Source organism: Branchiostoma belcheri, unplaced genomic scaffold, assembly GCF_001625305.1.
Source record: "Branchiostoma belcheri isolate BF01 breed outbred unplaced genomic scaffold, Haploidv18h27 scaffold63, whole genome shotgun sequence".
Taxonomy (NCBI): Eukaryota; Metazoa; Chordata; class Leptocardii; order Amphioxiformes; family Branchiostomatidae; genus Branchiostoma; species Branchiostoma belcheri.
Window position 1 is genome coordinate 613,303 of NW_017804276.1, and position 16,735 is coordinate 630,037.

General features: G+C 42.3%; 1 protein-coding gene across 1 annotated transcript in view; it reads left to right on the plus strand.

The window, feature by feature from the left end:
• The window catches only part of LOC109483234 (membrane-bound transcription factor site-1 protease-like), a 62,247-nt gene that overhangs the window by 15,725 nt on the left and 29,787 nt on the right, over positions 1-16,735 (plus strand). The window contains exons 4-6 of the mRNA XM_019786215.1: positions 2,476-2,585; positions 10,241-10,425; positions 16,217-16,319. Coding sequence (XP_019641774.1) covers positions 2,476-2,585; positions 10,241-10,425; positions 16,217-16,319 — 398 coding nt within the window. The remainder of the gene's footprint in view (positions 1-2,475; positions 2,586-10,240; positions 10,426-16,216; positions 16,320-16,735) is intronic.

Genomic DNA, 16,735 nt, shown 5'->3' on the forward strand with positions numbered 1-16,735 from the left:
GAAGGTCAGGGGAAGGGAACCTGCCAACGGTGTCAAATATTAGCTCTCCCAGCCCATCAGACATCGTTTTCGCCCTCAAACCCCGTATTTTAGGGCCGGCGTGTGAAACGGAGCCTTTCAGTGCCCCCGAAGTTGTGAGGGAAAAGCCGGTAATGACAATCCGGGGACTGTGCCACCATCCGTCATGAGATGGGGAGGGTGATTTTGTCGTCCTGGAGGGGAGAAACCCGGCAGGCGCTCCACCACATGATGTACAGCGCCGCTGTTTATGCAGGAATTCACGGCACTTCTCGCCGTCCCGGATCAGATGAAACACCGCGATGGTGACAGCTCGCGGGTGATGTACGGGAGATTTAAGTCGCCGACACAGACAATTATGCCCGGCTGTACGTGTTTGCTGTATAACAGCTGATGCTGGTCCTACCTCTCACTTCTGAGGTGTTTGCATACGTCGAGACACCCTGGGATTAAGGTGTCTCCTCACCCTTTTAACTCAGCCCCCCTCTCAGCCCATTACGCCAATGAAGCTCCTCCGTAAATTACCCGACCCAAATGTCCTAGTCGCAGATGTTAAAAAATCTGCCTGCCTGTCGACAATGTTATTAAAAGCCTGAAGTTTGTGTGCGGTATGATTCCTGCCTCCATTACCCTTTTAGCAGAGTTCATAGGTAATACGAGCACGGGGCGAGCGGCGGGCCTGCATGTTGATTGGTTGTGCTGATTAGCCGGCCCCGCTGGGAACGAGAACCCCACTGGTAAGCCTGCTGTGAAGTGGGGAAGGGTCAAAGGTCAGCTGGCTGACTGCCTCCCCCAGAATCCCTGGTAAAAGCTTTTTCTCCTTTCTGTATGTTGTGTTACCATTTGGATACACGTATGTTTATTTTGTCTGTCATATGTATTATGGTTGGGCTATATTTGTACTCGAACAGATTCGTATCTACGTGAAGTCATAATTTCCTGTGCGTGTGTCTCTACAACTGAGGTTTTTTCCCTGAAGCATTTTATTGTCGGTTACCCGGGTCACTTTTTGTTGTTTGAGCTACATGCACACAAACGATGCAGCCGTAATTCTTTATGAATGATATTGGAAGGATTTTGAGAGTGCATTATCGGTATGTTCTGTGATGGATTGTCCCCTATAGTCTGTGTGAGGTTGGTACATGAGCATGTGTGTGTGAGGATGGTACGTGTACATGTACGTGATGTAGTCATCCCGGGGTGAGCGAATGGGAAGGTTCTGAATATTAATGACCACTTCCTCTGCATGTACCCTCATTACTGGGGAAGCCGTGCAACAGGGTGTTGTGTAGGTCACTGCACATGGCGGCATTTCAGCTGTACAGAGGACTCCACTCCATTCGTTATCCGGTTCTCTTGTAGTCTGAGCGAGCACCTTGTTGTGCAGGTTGTTGGGAAAACATGGGTGGCACTGTTTTGTCAGGATTGGTGCTTTCCTTGGTGCTGAAGCCCTTGTGGTTGTGCCCTCCACGGTTGGCGATCCTCCAGGTAAATGCATTACCTTTTGTTCACTCCCCTAAGCTGTTATGTGCATGCACAGAGCTCGATTCGGGCCGGCTCCACTTTGATACGCCAACATTACCGAGATGGAGGCATTAGCAGTCGGGGCGCGTAGCCGCAGACAAACAAACCAGGACAGTTCCTTTTTACGGATTATAATTTTCAGACATGGCATTTGACCAATGGAAAGTAAAGCTAGGTAAGGGCTGGAAGCCCATTAACCCGGCTTGGTTAAGTCCAGTGATCTCTTTTTTTCGAGAGTAGAGCTACAGTTCCTCCTCCTGTTGCTACCACTAGCCTCTTGTTGATACAAATATCTGAGGTTACCACAAGCCGGGGTTTTTGGTATTGCCCTGGGGCCCCCTGAAATGGTACAGACCAATTAGTGTGATTTCTGTAGACCGGCTTGTGAAGTGTCTGCATAGCTGCTCCCCAAGGTGACAAGTTGTCCTCGGGAAAGCCGACTCGTGTTTACATGTCGCTTGTCGTTTTTATTCTCGCACTCAATAGGTTAAATTTGCCGACATAATGTTGTAGTCGGGCTGTTGTAGCCTCTGGTTTCTATAAGTCGCAGGTACACTTTATTTAATGGGAGTATACATGTTTCGTGTTCATGATACATTTAGCTGTACATTGCATAGTGACAAGACCGTTTTTTTACATCATGCTGTAATTTTTTAGCAGGAGGGATTTAGACTCCTGTTACCATGTTTATGAATGTGTTTGAGTAGGAATTATCAGAGCAGACCATATGCTAAGGTAAACATTAATATATTATATATCAGCCTGATGTGAGGGTACCACTACCTGCTTTATATATTACATATATGTGGAAATTATTCTGTTTTGCTCCATTTTAAAAGATGGGCTACAGAAAATGTTACATTGGAAAATGAAGCGATAGTGGTGACACACCTGTATCTGACTGATATCTAAACATCTGGCCCCCTCCTGTAGGTTTGGGCCATGGGACGTTCGTGGCCGGGGTCATCGCTAGTTCCAAGGAGTGCCAAGGCTTCGCGCCTGATGCCGACCTGCACATCTTCCGAGTCTTCACCAACAATCAGGTGAGATCCAACTCCTTTACTACTTAGGTACGAATTATCACCCGAGGGCTCGAAATTCATTTTTGGGAATACATGTAGGTGCACTGGTGCACCCAACCTAAAAAATTGGCTGCACAAAAAATATTTTGGGTGCACCATATAAAATGAAATAAGTAACATGTTTCATTTCTAAAGAAAATCACTACAACAATAATTTCATTATTTTTCTGACACTTGGATGTTAAGAATGCGCTGTATACTAATACATTTAACATCTTTTTTATTCTTTACATACGAACACCTAAGAAAATATTTGGGTGCACTGGTGCACCCACAGAAAAAAAATTGTGTGCACAGCTTCAAATTTAGGTGCACTAAGGTGCACATGCACCCAGTATTTCCAGCCCTGATCACTCTTCTGCATCTTCAAATTCTGCCTTCTTTTCGGGTTGCAAGAAAACTTATCGCATTTTATGGATACTGTATGGTTTGACTGCCACTGTCACTCGTTCTATTGATAGCACTGTAGATACATTTGTATTTGTGCGGTGGTTTTATTTTCACAGTTTTTGTGGTGTCTTGTTAAAGGGAAAATTTAATGATGAGGCCACACCAATTTAATTTCTTGGTTAACGGATTCGCCCACTTCATTTTATTATGATTTGCAAAAAAAAAAATTAAAAATTAAGAATCAACTGCAAAATGCTCATATTTTGCCCTGAACAGTTGAAAACAGTCCTTTTCTTCCTAGTTTACAGTTATTTCATCTTTCAATGCAGTGGTATCATTAAAAGTTCAAAAATCATTGTTTAAATTTTGAACCAGCCTGGTGTGTTGGCTTCATGGCTCCTATCGTACCATTTTGGGCCATAATAGGATGCCTAGGCCTGTTTTTATTTTTATTTCCCCCCCCCCTCTCCATTATTTTTCTAGAAAAATCCGTTAACCAAGCAATTAAATTGGTGTTGCCTGACGCCATAAATATTTGTCTTGTGTGTCTGTTGCACTACAGAGTCGTTGCAACTGTGAGATTCAAACACCACGAAAAACTCCACTTCTCTCCCCCCTTGAAAGTACAATGCGTTTACAGTACTTGACAGGTGGCTTATCAGAGCTATATCTAAATTGAGGGTAGGAGACATCAGTGGAGCCTATCTTTGAATGCTGGCCTGCATACATTTCCTCCATACCTCTATTACATGGACATACATGTATATTGACGGGCATATTTTAGGCTGTGTGCAAATGACATACAGATACTGTACATCTTGACAGTAGTGTTATTTTCACAGTGAAATCGTGACAACGCAAATGCGTTTTTGTGTCACAATGACTGTTTTAGCTGCAAACTTCACCACAAAAAAACATTCATTTTAAGTAGTGAAAAATTCATTTTTAGGTCATTTTTGTGGAGAGCAGGCAGAATAAATGACAAAATTAAGATTGATCTCTTTTCCTATTGATGATGGATAAGAAATAAAATTGTTTTAATATTTTTCAATCCGTCTAACTTATTGGCTGGATCAGTCAAGAAAAGGCCAATTTTTTGTAGGAAGGCAGAATCATGAAATTGTTAGCTGGCAGAGTGGAGACATGTCATGGGTATTTGTTGAGAGAATGATGTACCCAGTTCCAAGAACAAGTGATTTGGGCCATGTAGATGGGCCTAAAATGCCACCATGGCTTAATGTAATCCTGTTAAAGGGAAACATCAAAAGGCCGGGCAATTAGAGCTTGTAGAGAGAGCTTTCGGGGTGATGGGTGACTTTCAACGCAGTGAGCTGCTCTGCTCCCTTTGCAAGTCAATCAGGAGCACCAGGTACAGAATATTTTTGTAGAGACTTCCAGGGCGCAAATTACCACCTTCATTTGCGGGTTAGTAAAATTTGAGCTATGCAGGTATTTCTGATGTCTACCTGCACTGGTCCATGTACTGGGTATATGCAGGTTAGTGTAGGTAAAATTGGAGTGTCTACCTGTACTGGTCCATGTACTGGGTATATGCAGGTTAGTGCAGGTAAAATTGGAGCTGTGCAGGTATTTCTGATGTCAACCTGCACCTAACCTACACTGGTCCATGTACTGGGTATATGCAGGTTAGTGCAGGTAAAATTGGAGCTGTGCAGGTATTTCTGATGTCAACCTGCACCTAACCTACACTGGTCCATGTACTGGGTATATCCACGGCAGGTAAAATTAGAGCTCTGCAGGTATGTCTGAGTAGTGCAGGTAAAATTTGTCTGGTACAAAATTACCTGTATGAAGAAAAAAGATGTTGAGCCCCGACTTCTGTCTATACCCACCACACTTCTAACTAAAGACATGCCAACATCCACAAGCACAGAGCTATTTCACCCCCTCCAAAAAAAAGCTTGGCCTGTACCTGTTTAGTTCAAATAAAGGACAGTTTACTGATGTTATTTTGGACAGTGTCGTAGCCAAGAAGTGAGGAATAATGGCCTCCTGTACCCTGGCTTGTCTCAGCCGTATCTATATTTGTCTGTTTGAATACATGCCGCTGTCATGCGTTGGCTATACGCGGGGAAACCAGTTATGAATACCGGTCGCCAAAAACGATCCTATCTCCCCACCACTCGTCGTCATGGAAATGGAGAAGCCTTTGTAGTACAGCAAAATTGATTGCCAGACTGGTAGGTAAGTTGGTTGGACAGGAGATCGCGAAGATAAGGGCTGTGCAGGAATTGATCCATTTCTGTCAGCGTTTGAGACATGCTCAGCAGCCGGCTTCAACCGGTAGATTAGACTCAGAAGGGGCTGCAGAACATAATAGCATTTCCTGAGAACACTTGGTATGTGGTCGTTTGCTTTCTAAAGCCTTCTTTTCAATGTGCACACATGATATGTTTTAATGGTGTATTCCTCTCATGGGCATGAAAAGGATAACCCGGCTTTTTTTGAGGGATCATCACCAGATGTTAAGTGTTTCTCCAAACTGACATCGTAACGACCCCCATGCATCTTGCTTTCTTGCTTTTTTTTTTGCTGTCAAATCAGTCATGGTGTTTCTTCTCGTATTAATATTGTTCTTGCAAAGTTAGTCTCTCATACAGGTACAATTTCCAAAATATATCAAGCACACTCGGTCAGAGATATAAAACATTATTCATCAATTAAATGGCTGGACTAATAATACATGCAAGTGCAAGTAGCATGCCATTCAACTCGCTGTGTCACAAATTAAAGACTAAACGTGTTTCATTATTATTGACTCAATATATTTACGACAGATGTAGTCTTTTCCCCCCTCTACGAACTGATGACAGTACAGAATTTGATTATGACTTTTGAGATGACCCACAATCAGGGTTCACCTGGCAATAATCAGTTGGAGACACTGGCTCCCTCTGACTGGGTGGAAATGACGGATCGTCAAATAAATAATGCTGCCTTTCCCGCCTAATTGGCGATAACGGTGTGCGGTCGAACGGCCATAAATCTGCTTCATTTGACGCGCCGGTAAGCAGACGCAGCCTGTTGCTCCAGATCATCCAACCACGGCACATCTTCCCCTCGCAGCCCTCTCTTAAAGTACAGAGTTTTACAGGTACTAGTACATGTACAGAGGTTTAGGTACAGGTCCAGACCTTTGCCTGTACCTTCCAATGCCAAATTTTCTATCATTGCAGAAGGAATACATTTTAACAAAATAAGTCAAAACGTTACATGTACTAGTATATACTTGAGTGTGGGTCCATATAGAATACAACACGGGGTATTCCGTATCGCCCGAGGTATCGGCCCGACCGCGTGTCGGGACGGCCGCAGGCCGGAGGGCGATCCGACTCGCGGGAGGGCCGGGACCGAGGGCGATGCGGAATACACCGTGTTGTATTTTATTTATGTCATACCCACCCAAGAAAACGTGCCTTTCAATGCAAGATGAGCCAAAAGTTGGTGCCACTGAACCCTAAAATGCAACAACATCTATTCCAACGTCCGGATTCTGTATTCGAATTTTCGAAAGGGGCACAAGCGGGTAGGGCGAAACGCGTTCGAATCGTTTTATGGAAGCCATGGAAGCGTTCGATAACGGGTTCCGGGCCGTACCGTAAAGTACGGCCCGGTCCGGAACCCGTTATCGAACGTTATCGCGGCCCGGGTATGATATAAATTCAGATACAGTACCAGTAACATTACATTGATGTTCCCGTATGTAAGATCTTGTATCTTGTACATGATTGTAACATTTCATGTCCTAAGGTATTTGTACTATTAGAAGTATTTCAGAAGTTTCTTGTTGCGTAACATTGTGATGGCACAGACAAAAAATGAGATACAAATTTTTTCATGGCTTCCCATTTTCTGACAGACAAAATAACATTGGATGGTTGGTACAGCACACGACCCCTTTCCCAACCATAGAGCACTTTATCTTGTATAAGGATGCACGATTACTCAATGAAGTGTAGAGAAAGTGCATCATTCCCCTCTCCTACACGTGTCCTATATTCATGTATAATTATCTGCCAGCGAGACACACGGTGTGCCTTTATCGGGACTGACACTCCATCATCCCCCCCGCAAAACGGGGCCTTAGTCGCGGCGAGTGTTATCACCTTGTAAGGGAATGATTGCACCATTTCCCACTATCTCCTAAATTCTGCCGTGTCATAATGGCGGGAATGCCGATTTAATGATGGCACGACCTGGCCTATCAATGGCAGTGCTCAAGTCAACCGTGCCGCAATCGCACTTATTGCTCGTTACGGGTGGGTACGCCCGCGCCCATCATCCCAATAACGTCCGCGAGCGTGTGTCGTTCCTCGCGGATTACACGATATTGAAGCATAACGTCGGACAAGAAGGAATGAGGGGCCGAATGGAGGTTAAACATATAACATTGTTAAGTGGGTATTGTCATGAAAAGTAAGAATACGGTGATGCACTCGCTGGCTATGAAAAATGGTAGCAGTACTGACTACTTGCGAGTCTACAACTTATTTTTTACAAGGGCAGAATAGGGCATTTTATACCAATTGATATACCAGCAACTTTGCAACCATAAGATGATATCTAAACCCAATGTTAAGAGAAATTTTCCTTAAATTTTCTGCCAGATTATTTATTTCAATTCAGTTTGGTTCAGAAGAAAAATTTTTTATCCTTTTTTTTATAGTTTTTTCACCTGCAGAACACATTTGTACCATGTTTCTAACATCCCTTTACACTTGAGGCAAAGACAGCTAAGCAACCAAATATTTGACAGATTTGGTAACAAATTTGTGTACATTTTGTATGTTTTGTTCCCCTTTAAATCCCACTTCTAAATCAAGGGTCACACAAATGAAATTTTTTTCGCTCAACAGTTGCTCACCAATCGCTTTCTAATTTAAAGGGGGTCTTTTCCATGTGGTTTAGATCATGCTTGTAATGCCAGTGGAAAGAAAACCAGGAAACCAGGCATACTGCTTTATACATAGCTACATCCGTAAGTTCGATTTGCAACCCTTAATGCTTATGCAGCAGCACACATTTCCCTTGCCATCTGTGTACATTTGGATGTCTTTGTGAGTGAGGGCGGGCCTTTATTTGCAGATGCAGATTCAGTTCACTGTCTCCTTAGCAGGGTTGGACAAGTCCCATTGCCCACTTGCCCAGGGCAAGTAAAAGTACTGTTCGGGCAAGTAAATATCCCCCTGGACTTGCCCGATTGGGCAAGTATATTTTTTGGATGCAAGGTATAGCCCCTACCGTATTTCGACCAAGTTTCAAACAATTTTGATAAATAAAGCATCCAACATTATAAACTCTATTATAATAAAATAATTTCCTTCCTGCTAGTAAAATGCAGAGAAATGCGTCAAATTTTGGGCAAGTGAAAAGTTGGTTCGGGCAACTGGAAATGACCAGGTACTTGCCCGATACGGCAAGTGGATTTTTGAAAACTTGTCCAACCCTGTCCTTAGGCCATACGAATTTAATTGTTGTTTCTCAGATTTTTTTCAGAAAAAATATGAAGCGACAGGGAAAAAAAAAACAGGGCTAGGCACCCCATGATAGCCAGAAATGTTACAATATGAGCCATGAAGTGAACATACCAGGCTGGTTTATAATTAAAACAATAGATTTTGAATTTAATGAAACAAAATTGCATTGTTACATTTAAATACTTAAACAACTAAGAAGAAAAAGACTTTCTTCAACCGTTGGGGCCAAAATATGTCTTTCATTAAGCATTTTGCAGTTAACTTAGACCCAAAAAATTTTTTTGGTAGCAAATCAGAAAAAAATAGGCAGGGTGAATCTGAGAAACAACAAATTAAATAGGTGTGGTCTTATTTGCAGAATGCAGATTAGGTTGACTGTCTCCTTGTAATGTCTCCTGCATGTGTGACCGTCATGTGAGGTACTGACCGTGGCATTGCCACCAGGAAAGAACAAGGGAACATAGCTTAGCGCCGAGCAAGAAACCAGCTTTGAAATGCGAGTTACTTCCTCGCCTTTGCCTAGAAGAACCTGTCAGTTGCCTTTGAATTGCCGTTAATTGATTGGCTAGGGAGTTGCGTGGAAGGTAATGGGACATTGATGTATGTGACAGCGTTAGATATAACCATTTGATGAACATGATAATTCCTATTGGGTTGTCTGTGGGGATTAGGAATAGATACATCGGCTGGTAAAATGCATCCTTCATGCAAACTAAGTAAGTAACGGATCACACGGAGAAAACTCCCAACATGGGGAATTGACATCCAGCTCAGTTGAGCAGCCGTTATCAGTTTTAATAATCTGCATTGATGCCCATTTTAACTTGAAGCTTGAATCCCAAGAAATAGCATTCCGTGAGCTTTGCAAACCGTGAATAGTGTCAGAAAAACCCACCTGCTGCAGTCTGCATTTTGTAGAGACTTTTTCAATAGTGCAGATTGAAGGAAAATTAAGCAACATGCAATTTTCCAGACTGAAAAAATCAGGCTAGGGGTGAAATACTGTTTTTACTCTTTTGTCCTTACTACTGACTCTAATTATAAAATACTTAGTCAAGCAATTTTGCATGTATTTTTCAAATTGCATGTGAAACGTATGCAAACATGCAATATTTTGTATTATGCCATATATGCCATGTATTTTTCACCGTCACTTCTGTACTGTGAACATATTACCGTTACATCGCCAACTTTCTTTTTGTCTTCAACTGCCACCATCCTGAATATATAGTTCCGTGAGCACCTCCATTTTTCTTTGACTGTGAAATTTTGCTGGAATGAATATAAAGCGAATTACAGTACTCTGTACAACAAGAGTTCCTGCAGTTCCAGAACAAGCTGCTAGGGGGACCAAACTCACACCACTTATTCCTGACAGGAAAAGCTATCTGTCACCAAAACATCAAGACCATAGCATGTTCCGTTCAAAAGACACAAAAACCTGAAGTTCTGCTGCAGTACCAAGGTCAGCCACCAGGAGGCCCATATTTGACCTTGACCTTTGTCTTCCTAAGACTTATCAACATACCAAATATCATCATAATCCATAAAGGCGTTATAAAGTTATGCTGACTACAACTGTGCGGAAACACAAACACACACACAGACAGACAGACACACACACACACACACACAGATGCGCCAAAAACAATACCTCCAGTAATCACAGTACAATGTTATCTAGTGGCACATGGTAAAACCAGGTCTGTTCAACATGCCCCTCCCCAGGTCTCCTACACATCATGGTTCCTCGATGCCTTCAACTATGCCATCCTGAAGAAGATCAACGTTTTGAACCTCAGTATCGGTGGACCAGACTTCATGGACCACCCGTTTGTGGATAAAGTCTGGGAACTCACAGCCAACAAAGTCATCATGGTGTCTGCCATTGGCAACGATGGACCACTGTACGGGTAAGGCACAGTTTTTATGTTTTGTGGATCCTAATTAATAAAGTCAAAGTGAAAGACCTTCACGAAAGGAAAACATATTTAATTTGTTACCTTTGCCAAGAAAGTTATGTTTTCAGGCCTGGGGCCTTTGTGTGTACCTTCGGTAGGTGGGTACAGGGCTGGAAATACTCGGTCAAAATTGGAGCTGTGCCCCCAATTTTTCTGTGGGTACACTGGTGCACCCAAATATTTTTGTAGGTATTTTTGACATACTAACTGTATAATAGTATGCAGGATATTGTTGGTATCTTAGTGTTAGAAAATAATAAAATCTTTGTTGTAGTACTTGTTTAACATTTCGAAGTTAGCTCTCATTTTAGATTCAAGCTCAGAAGAGGAGCAGTAAGACCTGTAATTACGTTTCATTTTGTATGGGCACCGAAAAAAATTTTTTGTGCACCTATTTTGTTAGGTTGGGTGCACCAGTGCACCTGTTCCCAACAATGAATTTCGAGCCCTGTGAGTAGGTCTTCCAAGTAGGACCTCCAAGTGGTTACATTTTGGGCCCCTTAGCAGCTTGCTATGGTACTGCTGCAATGGTTTTGATCAGGACATGCCAGAGCCAGGGTTACTGTTGCTCATTGTAATTTTTATTGCAGTATACTTGTTGGCCTTGTTTTTAAACGACACCTATCATCCCTAAAGACGTGGCCTACTTTTTGGATAGAGAGAATTCTGTAGAGTGGATGAAAGTAATTGGAGGCTCATTGATATTGGAGATGTTGAATGTGAGAAGGCTTTGCTTGTCTGTATTATAATTACTTACCTTTCCATTAGGGATATCTAGTACCATAAGCTTGTGCTGGTAGGCCACCTGTGGATGTAACAGGATCTATCACACACACATGTACATTAAATTTTGTATGGTTGCAGCTTGTGTAATAATTGTTGTGCCAGTAGATTTTTCCTCCTATCTTTTGGTACATTGGTATTCAACATTTATATCATACGTATACCCGGGCTGCGATAACGTTCGATAACGGTTTCCGGGCTCCATGTCTTCCATAGAACGATTCGAACGCGTTCTGCCCTAACTGCGTGTGCCGCTTTCGAAAATTCGAATACAGAATCTGGACGTTGGAACTGATGTTGTTGCACTTTAGGGTTTAGGGGCACCAAATTTGGCTCATCTTGCACTGAAAGGCGCATTTTCTTGGGTGGGTATGACATAAATAAAATACAACACGGTGAATTGGGCCGTTAGGCAATCCGACTCACGGTCGGGCTGATACCTCGGGCGATACGGAATACCCCGTGTTGTATTCTATATGTACATGTATTCAACATCAAGCAACCCAAATGCTTGTAGTATTGTTTTGTTTGGCATATACCCAGTAAACTACCAGGTACAAAAAAAATGTATGGTAAACATCAGTTTTCTACAGTAAGTACAATGTACAAGCCATGTAAGTTTTGATCCACTCACAACGGGATGGACCTCTTCTCTTTTGGATGGATGTACAGTTGTATGAGGTGTGTTTGCCCTCATACAAGGGAACTCTGCTTTGCATCCCATCCGTGTGGACATCCCTAACAGAAGCTACATGTAGGTACTCATTTTCACCTGAGTCAAGGGCAAAAGCAAGTCAAGTGCTTTTCCCAAGTGCACAACCTTGGGGTCTGCTAGGGAATTCGAACTCAGAGCCTTCTGATTTTTAGTCAACAACCCTAACCCCATGACCACCTTATCACCTTCTGTATTGTTTTAAATCACATGTCTACAGACTAACAAAAGCCTACTGATTAAGCTACAAAACAGAATGTCCACCTAATCTACAGTGAAAGAAAAATCCATTTCATTTGGTGCTGTATCAGCCCTCAGCTGGTCTGTGGAAATTGTATCTGAGTCGGACATTGTCATTCTAATGGTGCCACGCTAATGCCATTGAGCTGGGGCCCAGCGGTTAAACCTTGGAAATCCTTCATTTGGACCAGATTAAGGAGAATGAATTGTGACTCTTGAAGCTGGCAGACCTACAGGTAAGGCTAGGGTAGAGTGTATTGTGTCTGCCATCTTTAATTTGGAACTGGGAGGCACGAGAGTCAGTCTATAGTACTCTGTACACAGGCCGTGCCCTCAGATATGCACTCTAACAGCCCCCAAAATGGACTGCCTAGTCGGGGTAATATTGGTAATGGTGCCCCCAGACTTGCTTAGAATAGTTCGGCAAGGTCGACAGTAGGAAAGTACAAAATCGTATACTGAAGGTGAAATGTACTAGACAAGTACAGTGTTTGATACAAGGTAAAAAGGTGGGTAAATGTATTAAATTTGACCAGTGAAAACGTTTAAGAATTTCTTTGATTTTGGTTGATTTTTCTTCTGTGTCATTGAAATATGCAGTTGATTTGGTGTCTGGTCTACTGAATATACATGTACTACATGTACCAGTGTGTGCCTTATACAAACAGTGGAAATGTGAAAACATTGGAAAGGCAGAATTTATGTATTTTTATGATTGATTCCATAATCATGACTATAATTATAGTAATGATGACAGTTCTGTAATGATGACAACTTCCTTATCCTCACTGAAGAATATTTTGATACCAAGAATAGCCATTGAAGAGTAATATCAGGCAACAGTTTGAAATTCAAGGACTCCTTGTACAGAGGTGATATTTTCCAAAGCAACAAGCTCCAAGATCGGCACACACGAGAAAGCACCATATTGATTGGTGGAAGTTATTGAAAACCTGCCATCAAGGAAATTTTGAGCCAATCAACATTCAGATCACATCCCTTACTAAATTGCCTTTTCCACCCCAGTGTTCCGGGTACCTAAGTAGTCTGCGTGTTTGCCATACTGTAGCACTCTTTTGAAACAAGTTTGGTCTGGCACAACAAGGAGAAGAACACATTTAACTTGATTGTTTTTGGTTATGCTGGTTTAGGCCACACCAATTTAATTTCTTGGTTAATGGATTTTTCTAGAAAAATAATGGAGCGGGCGGGCGAAAAAAAATTCAAATAAAAACAAGCCTAGGCATCCTATTATAGCCCAAAATGGTACGATAGGAGCCATATGCATGAAGTCAACACACCAGACTGGTTCAAAATTCAAACAATGAATTTTGAACTTTTAATGATACCACTGCATTGGAAGATGGAATAACTGTAACAACTAGGAAGAAAAGGACTGTTTTCAACTGTTCAGGGCGAAATAGGAGCATTTTGCAGTCGATTCTGAATTTTTATTTTTATTTTCAAATCAGAAAAAAAACGAAGCGGGCGAATCCGTTAACCAAGAAATTAAATTGGTGTGGCCTTAAGGGGTGTTTGTATGTACAGCTACTAGTATTTTATCCTCAGCAGCATGTATTTGAAGTGAGTTGGTGGAGATTGAATGTGTTGATTGACAGGGTTGTGACTCATGTGTCCTGGATGATATAGGATGTGGTATGAGGTTGTGAGAAAGGTGTACTATGTAATCATGGTATGAAACATTAACTGTGGTGTAATACTGGATTAAGTGATATTATACAATCATATGAGTAATGATCCTCAAGTAATAATTTTGTGATTAATTCAATGATCATACAATACAGTGCCAATACATTCATAAAAACAAAAACCCTTCCTGACAGCTTGAAATCTCTGATTTCTTATTTAACGTCTTTATTGTCTTTAAAAAGAAGTGAAATTTTGATTGTCAGCATTTCTAACTGTTAGATAAGTTATCTCCAAGCAGATTCTGTGGGGAAAGGGAGTCTATATATTGGTCACCTGTAACCATTGGTCTCCTGTAACCAATATGAATGAATAGATAGATATGTTAGTTTGACAACAGCTTAAAAATTGGAGTTAAGCCTCGGTCACAACTTGCCGTGCGTGTCTCTGCGTGCAAAAACGTGGGCAAACGTAGGGCATCCGTGCGTGGTGAGCACCGCCTCCGTACGGAATCCTACGGATTCGGGAGCACGCAGACACGCCGTAGAACTTTAAGTGCATGTAAAACTTTTCATGCGTGCGGTCTGCGGATTCACCACCCGTACGTGCGACGTGCGTGCCCTGTACAGCCTATGAGCATTCAACGCACGTTTTCAGAAAAACGTAGCAGACGTGGCCTCCCAAAAAAACCTACGGACAAAAAGCACGCACGGCGGGTTGTGACCGGGGCTTTAGTCAGAGATGGCCAACAGACCCAGTTTATTGATTTTGTGTGGCCTTGCTGGTGTGGACCGTCGGACAGAACCTGTTGTGAAGACAAGATCTGGTGTGAAGACAAGTCGAATACTGTGTCAGGAACCCCACAGCAGTATAGTCAAAGACTACATACAACTTAACACTTCTTTAATAACACAGCCCTGATCGATGCAGCCACTCGTCTGAAAGTTGATTGCCTATTGCCTGAGATTTGATCAGGTGTGTCGAAGAGTCATCGGGATAAATTAGCCGGCAGCTCGAGGGACTTGCAACAGCGTGAAGTGTTACGTTGAACAGGTGGTCGGCCACTTGTAGAACGTTGGGCCAAACGCAGGGTTGTGCAGTCTGGTCGGTGCAATCTTATCCAGAAAGGGGAGCCTCCGTGGTACACACTCCTCAAAATTATTATTTTTCCTATTGTCACAGCACTGTCCCAAAAATAAATTTCAATTGTCCCAAAGTGAGGATGAACTGCCCCAACCTGTTTTTCAGGAAGTGAACTTGAAATCAGGTTTATTTTGCTTACATTCTGGCTTCCAGGTATTCTATAATTGTACATGTAGAGTAAATGAGAAATTTGGGGTAGCTTTTTCTGGAGCCAAACAAAACAAGGGCTGACATTCTGATGTTGACTATTTTTCTGTTGTCCCAAATATATCCCAAATTGTCTTTTTAGTTGTCCCAGCTTACATTTCAGTGGTCACTGGCCATCGGTTACCGTTAATTTTGAGCCCTGGGTACATGTACATGTAGCAAGGTGGTCTTGTGACTCAGAATCTGAAGGTTCTGAGTTCAAATCCCTAGCAGACCCCAATGTTAACCGTCATTACTTTTCCTCACTCGACTAATGTGAAAAGGACCAAGCTTCTGTTAAGGTTGTCCTCTTGGATGGGACATAAAGCCAGATGTCCTATGTTTGAGGAAAGCCACACGTCAAGCATGTTAAAGATCCCACGTCATTTCTCGAAAAGATTTACATGTAGAGTAGGGGTGTGCATCTTGTATATATTAGGGCCTTCGAATGTAGAGAGTGATCCTCAGGATGAATGCTGTAACATACATGTACATGTACATGTACATGTACATGTACATAGGTTAGCAAATCATGAGCTCATTTCAAACATTACATAATACAAAATAAGCCAAGTAACTTGATAAATTCTCCACTAATGAATTATTGTATGCCGCCAGACAAGAACATACATGTAATTTTGCTTCTTACGTTTTTTCAATGATTTCCATTGCTTTATCGACAGCGTTATTGATAGTGACATCGTCTCAAGTCCCATACACCATCCCTGTCCTTTTCTTCCATAATTCATCTGGAGTCTTCTCCGTGATTTTGTGTCTGTGAAGTGCTCTCTGGATCCGTGGGTGTCCCAAAGTCTTGTCAACATGCCGTCATCGCACTGCGCTTCCCTCCGCTAGGGAAATAAAACACTGCCCATAAAATATTTCCCCAAGCTATCACAAGAACATGCTTTGTATGCACATCATCAGTCATGCAGGCAACGATTGCAAGGCAGTCATTAATTAACGCATAAAGCAATTAACCGTGTCGTCGTAAGACTAACATGTTTATTATCTGTCACCGTACGTCGACAGGACACTGAACAACCCGGCCGACCAGATGGATGTGATCGGGGTGGGCGGGATCGACTTCGAGGACAAGATCGCCAGGTTTTCGTCTCGGGGAATGACCACCTGGGTAAGACACGTCGTATGCAATCTTGAGTAGTCTTTAAGATGGCCAACTGTTGCAGTATGATTGACAGTTTTCCTTTGTACGCTATCTTGAAAGAGGTGTGCCTTACAATGTAGCTATACAGGAATCTTTCCAGAAATTTAGAGAATGATGGAGCAAGGGGTACTGTAAATTATGAAATGTTTGCAGTGGTTTTATTTTGTTTATCGTGAATCCTTACCATGTAATCACAACACTGTGATGTGTGTTACGTAATTCTACTGTACGGATAGTTTCAACTGCAAACTAAGGACACTTTCCAAATCCTCCTTATTCCTCATAATAACACACCCATGCACGTGCACACACACACACACACACACACACACACACACACATACGTACCACACACACACACACACACCACGCACACACACACA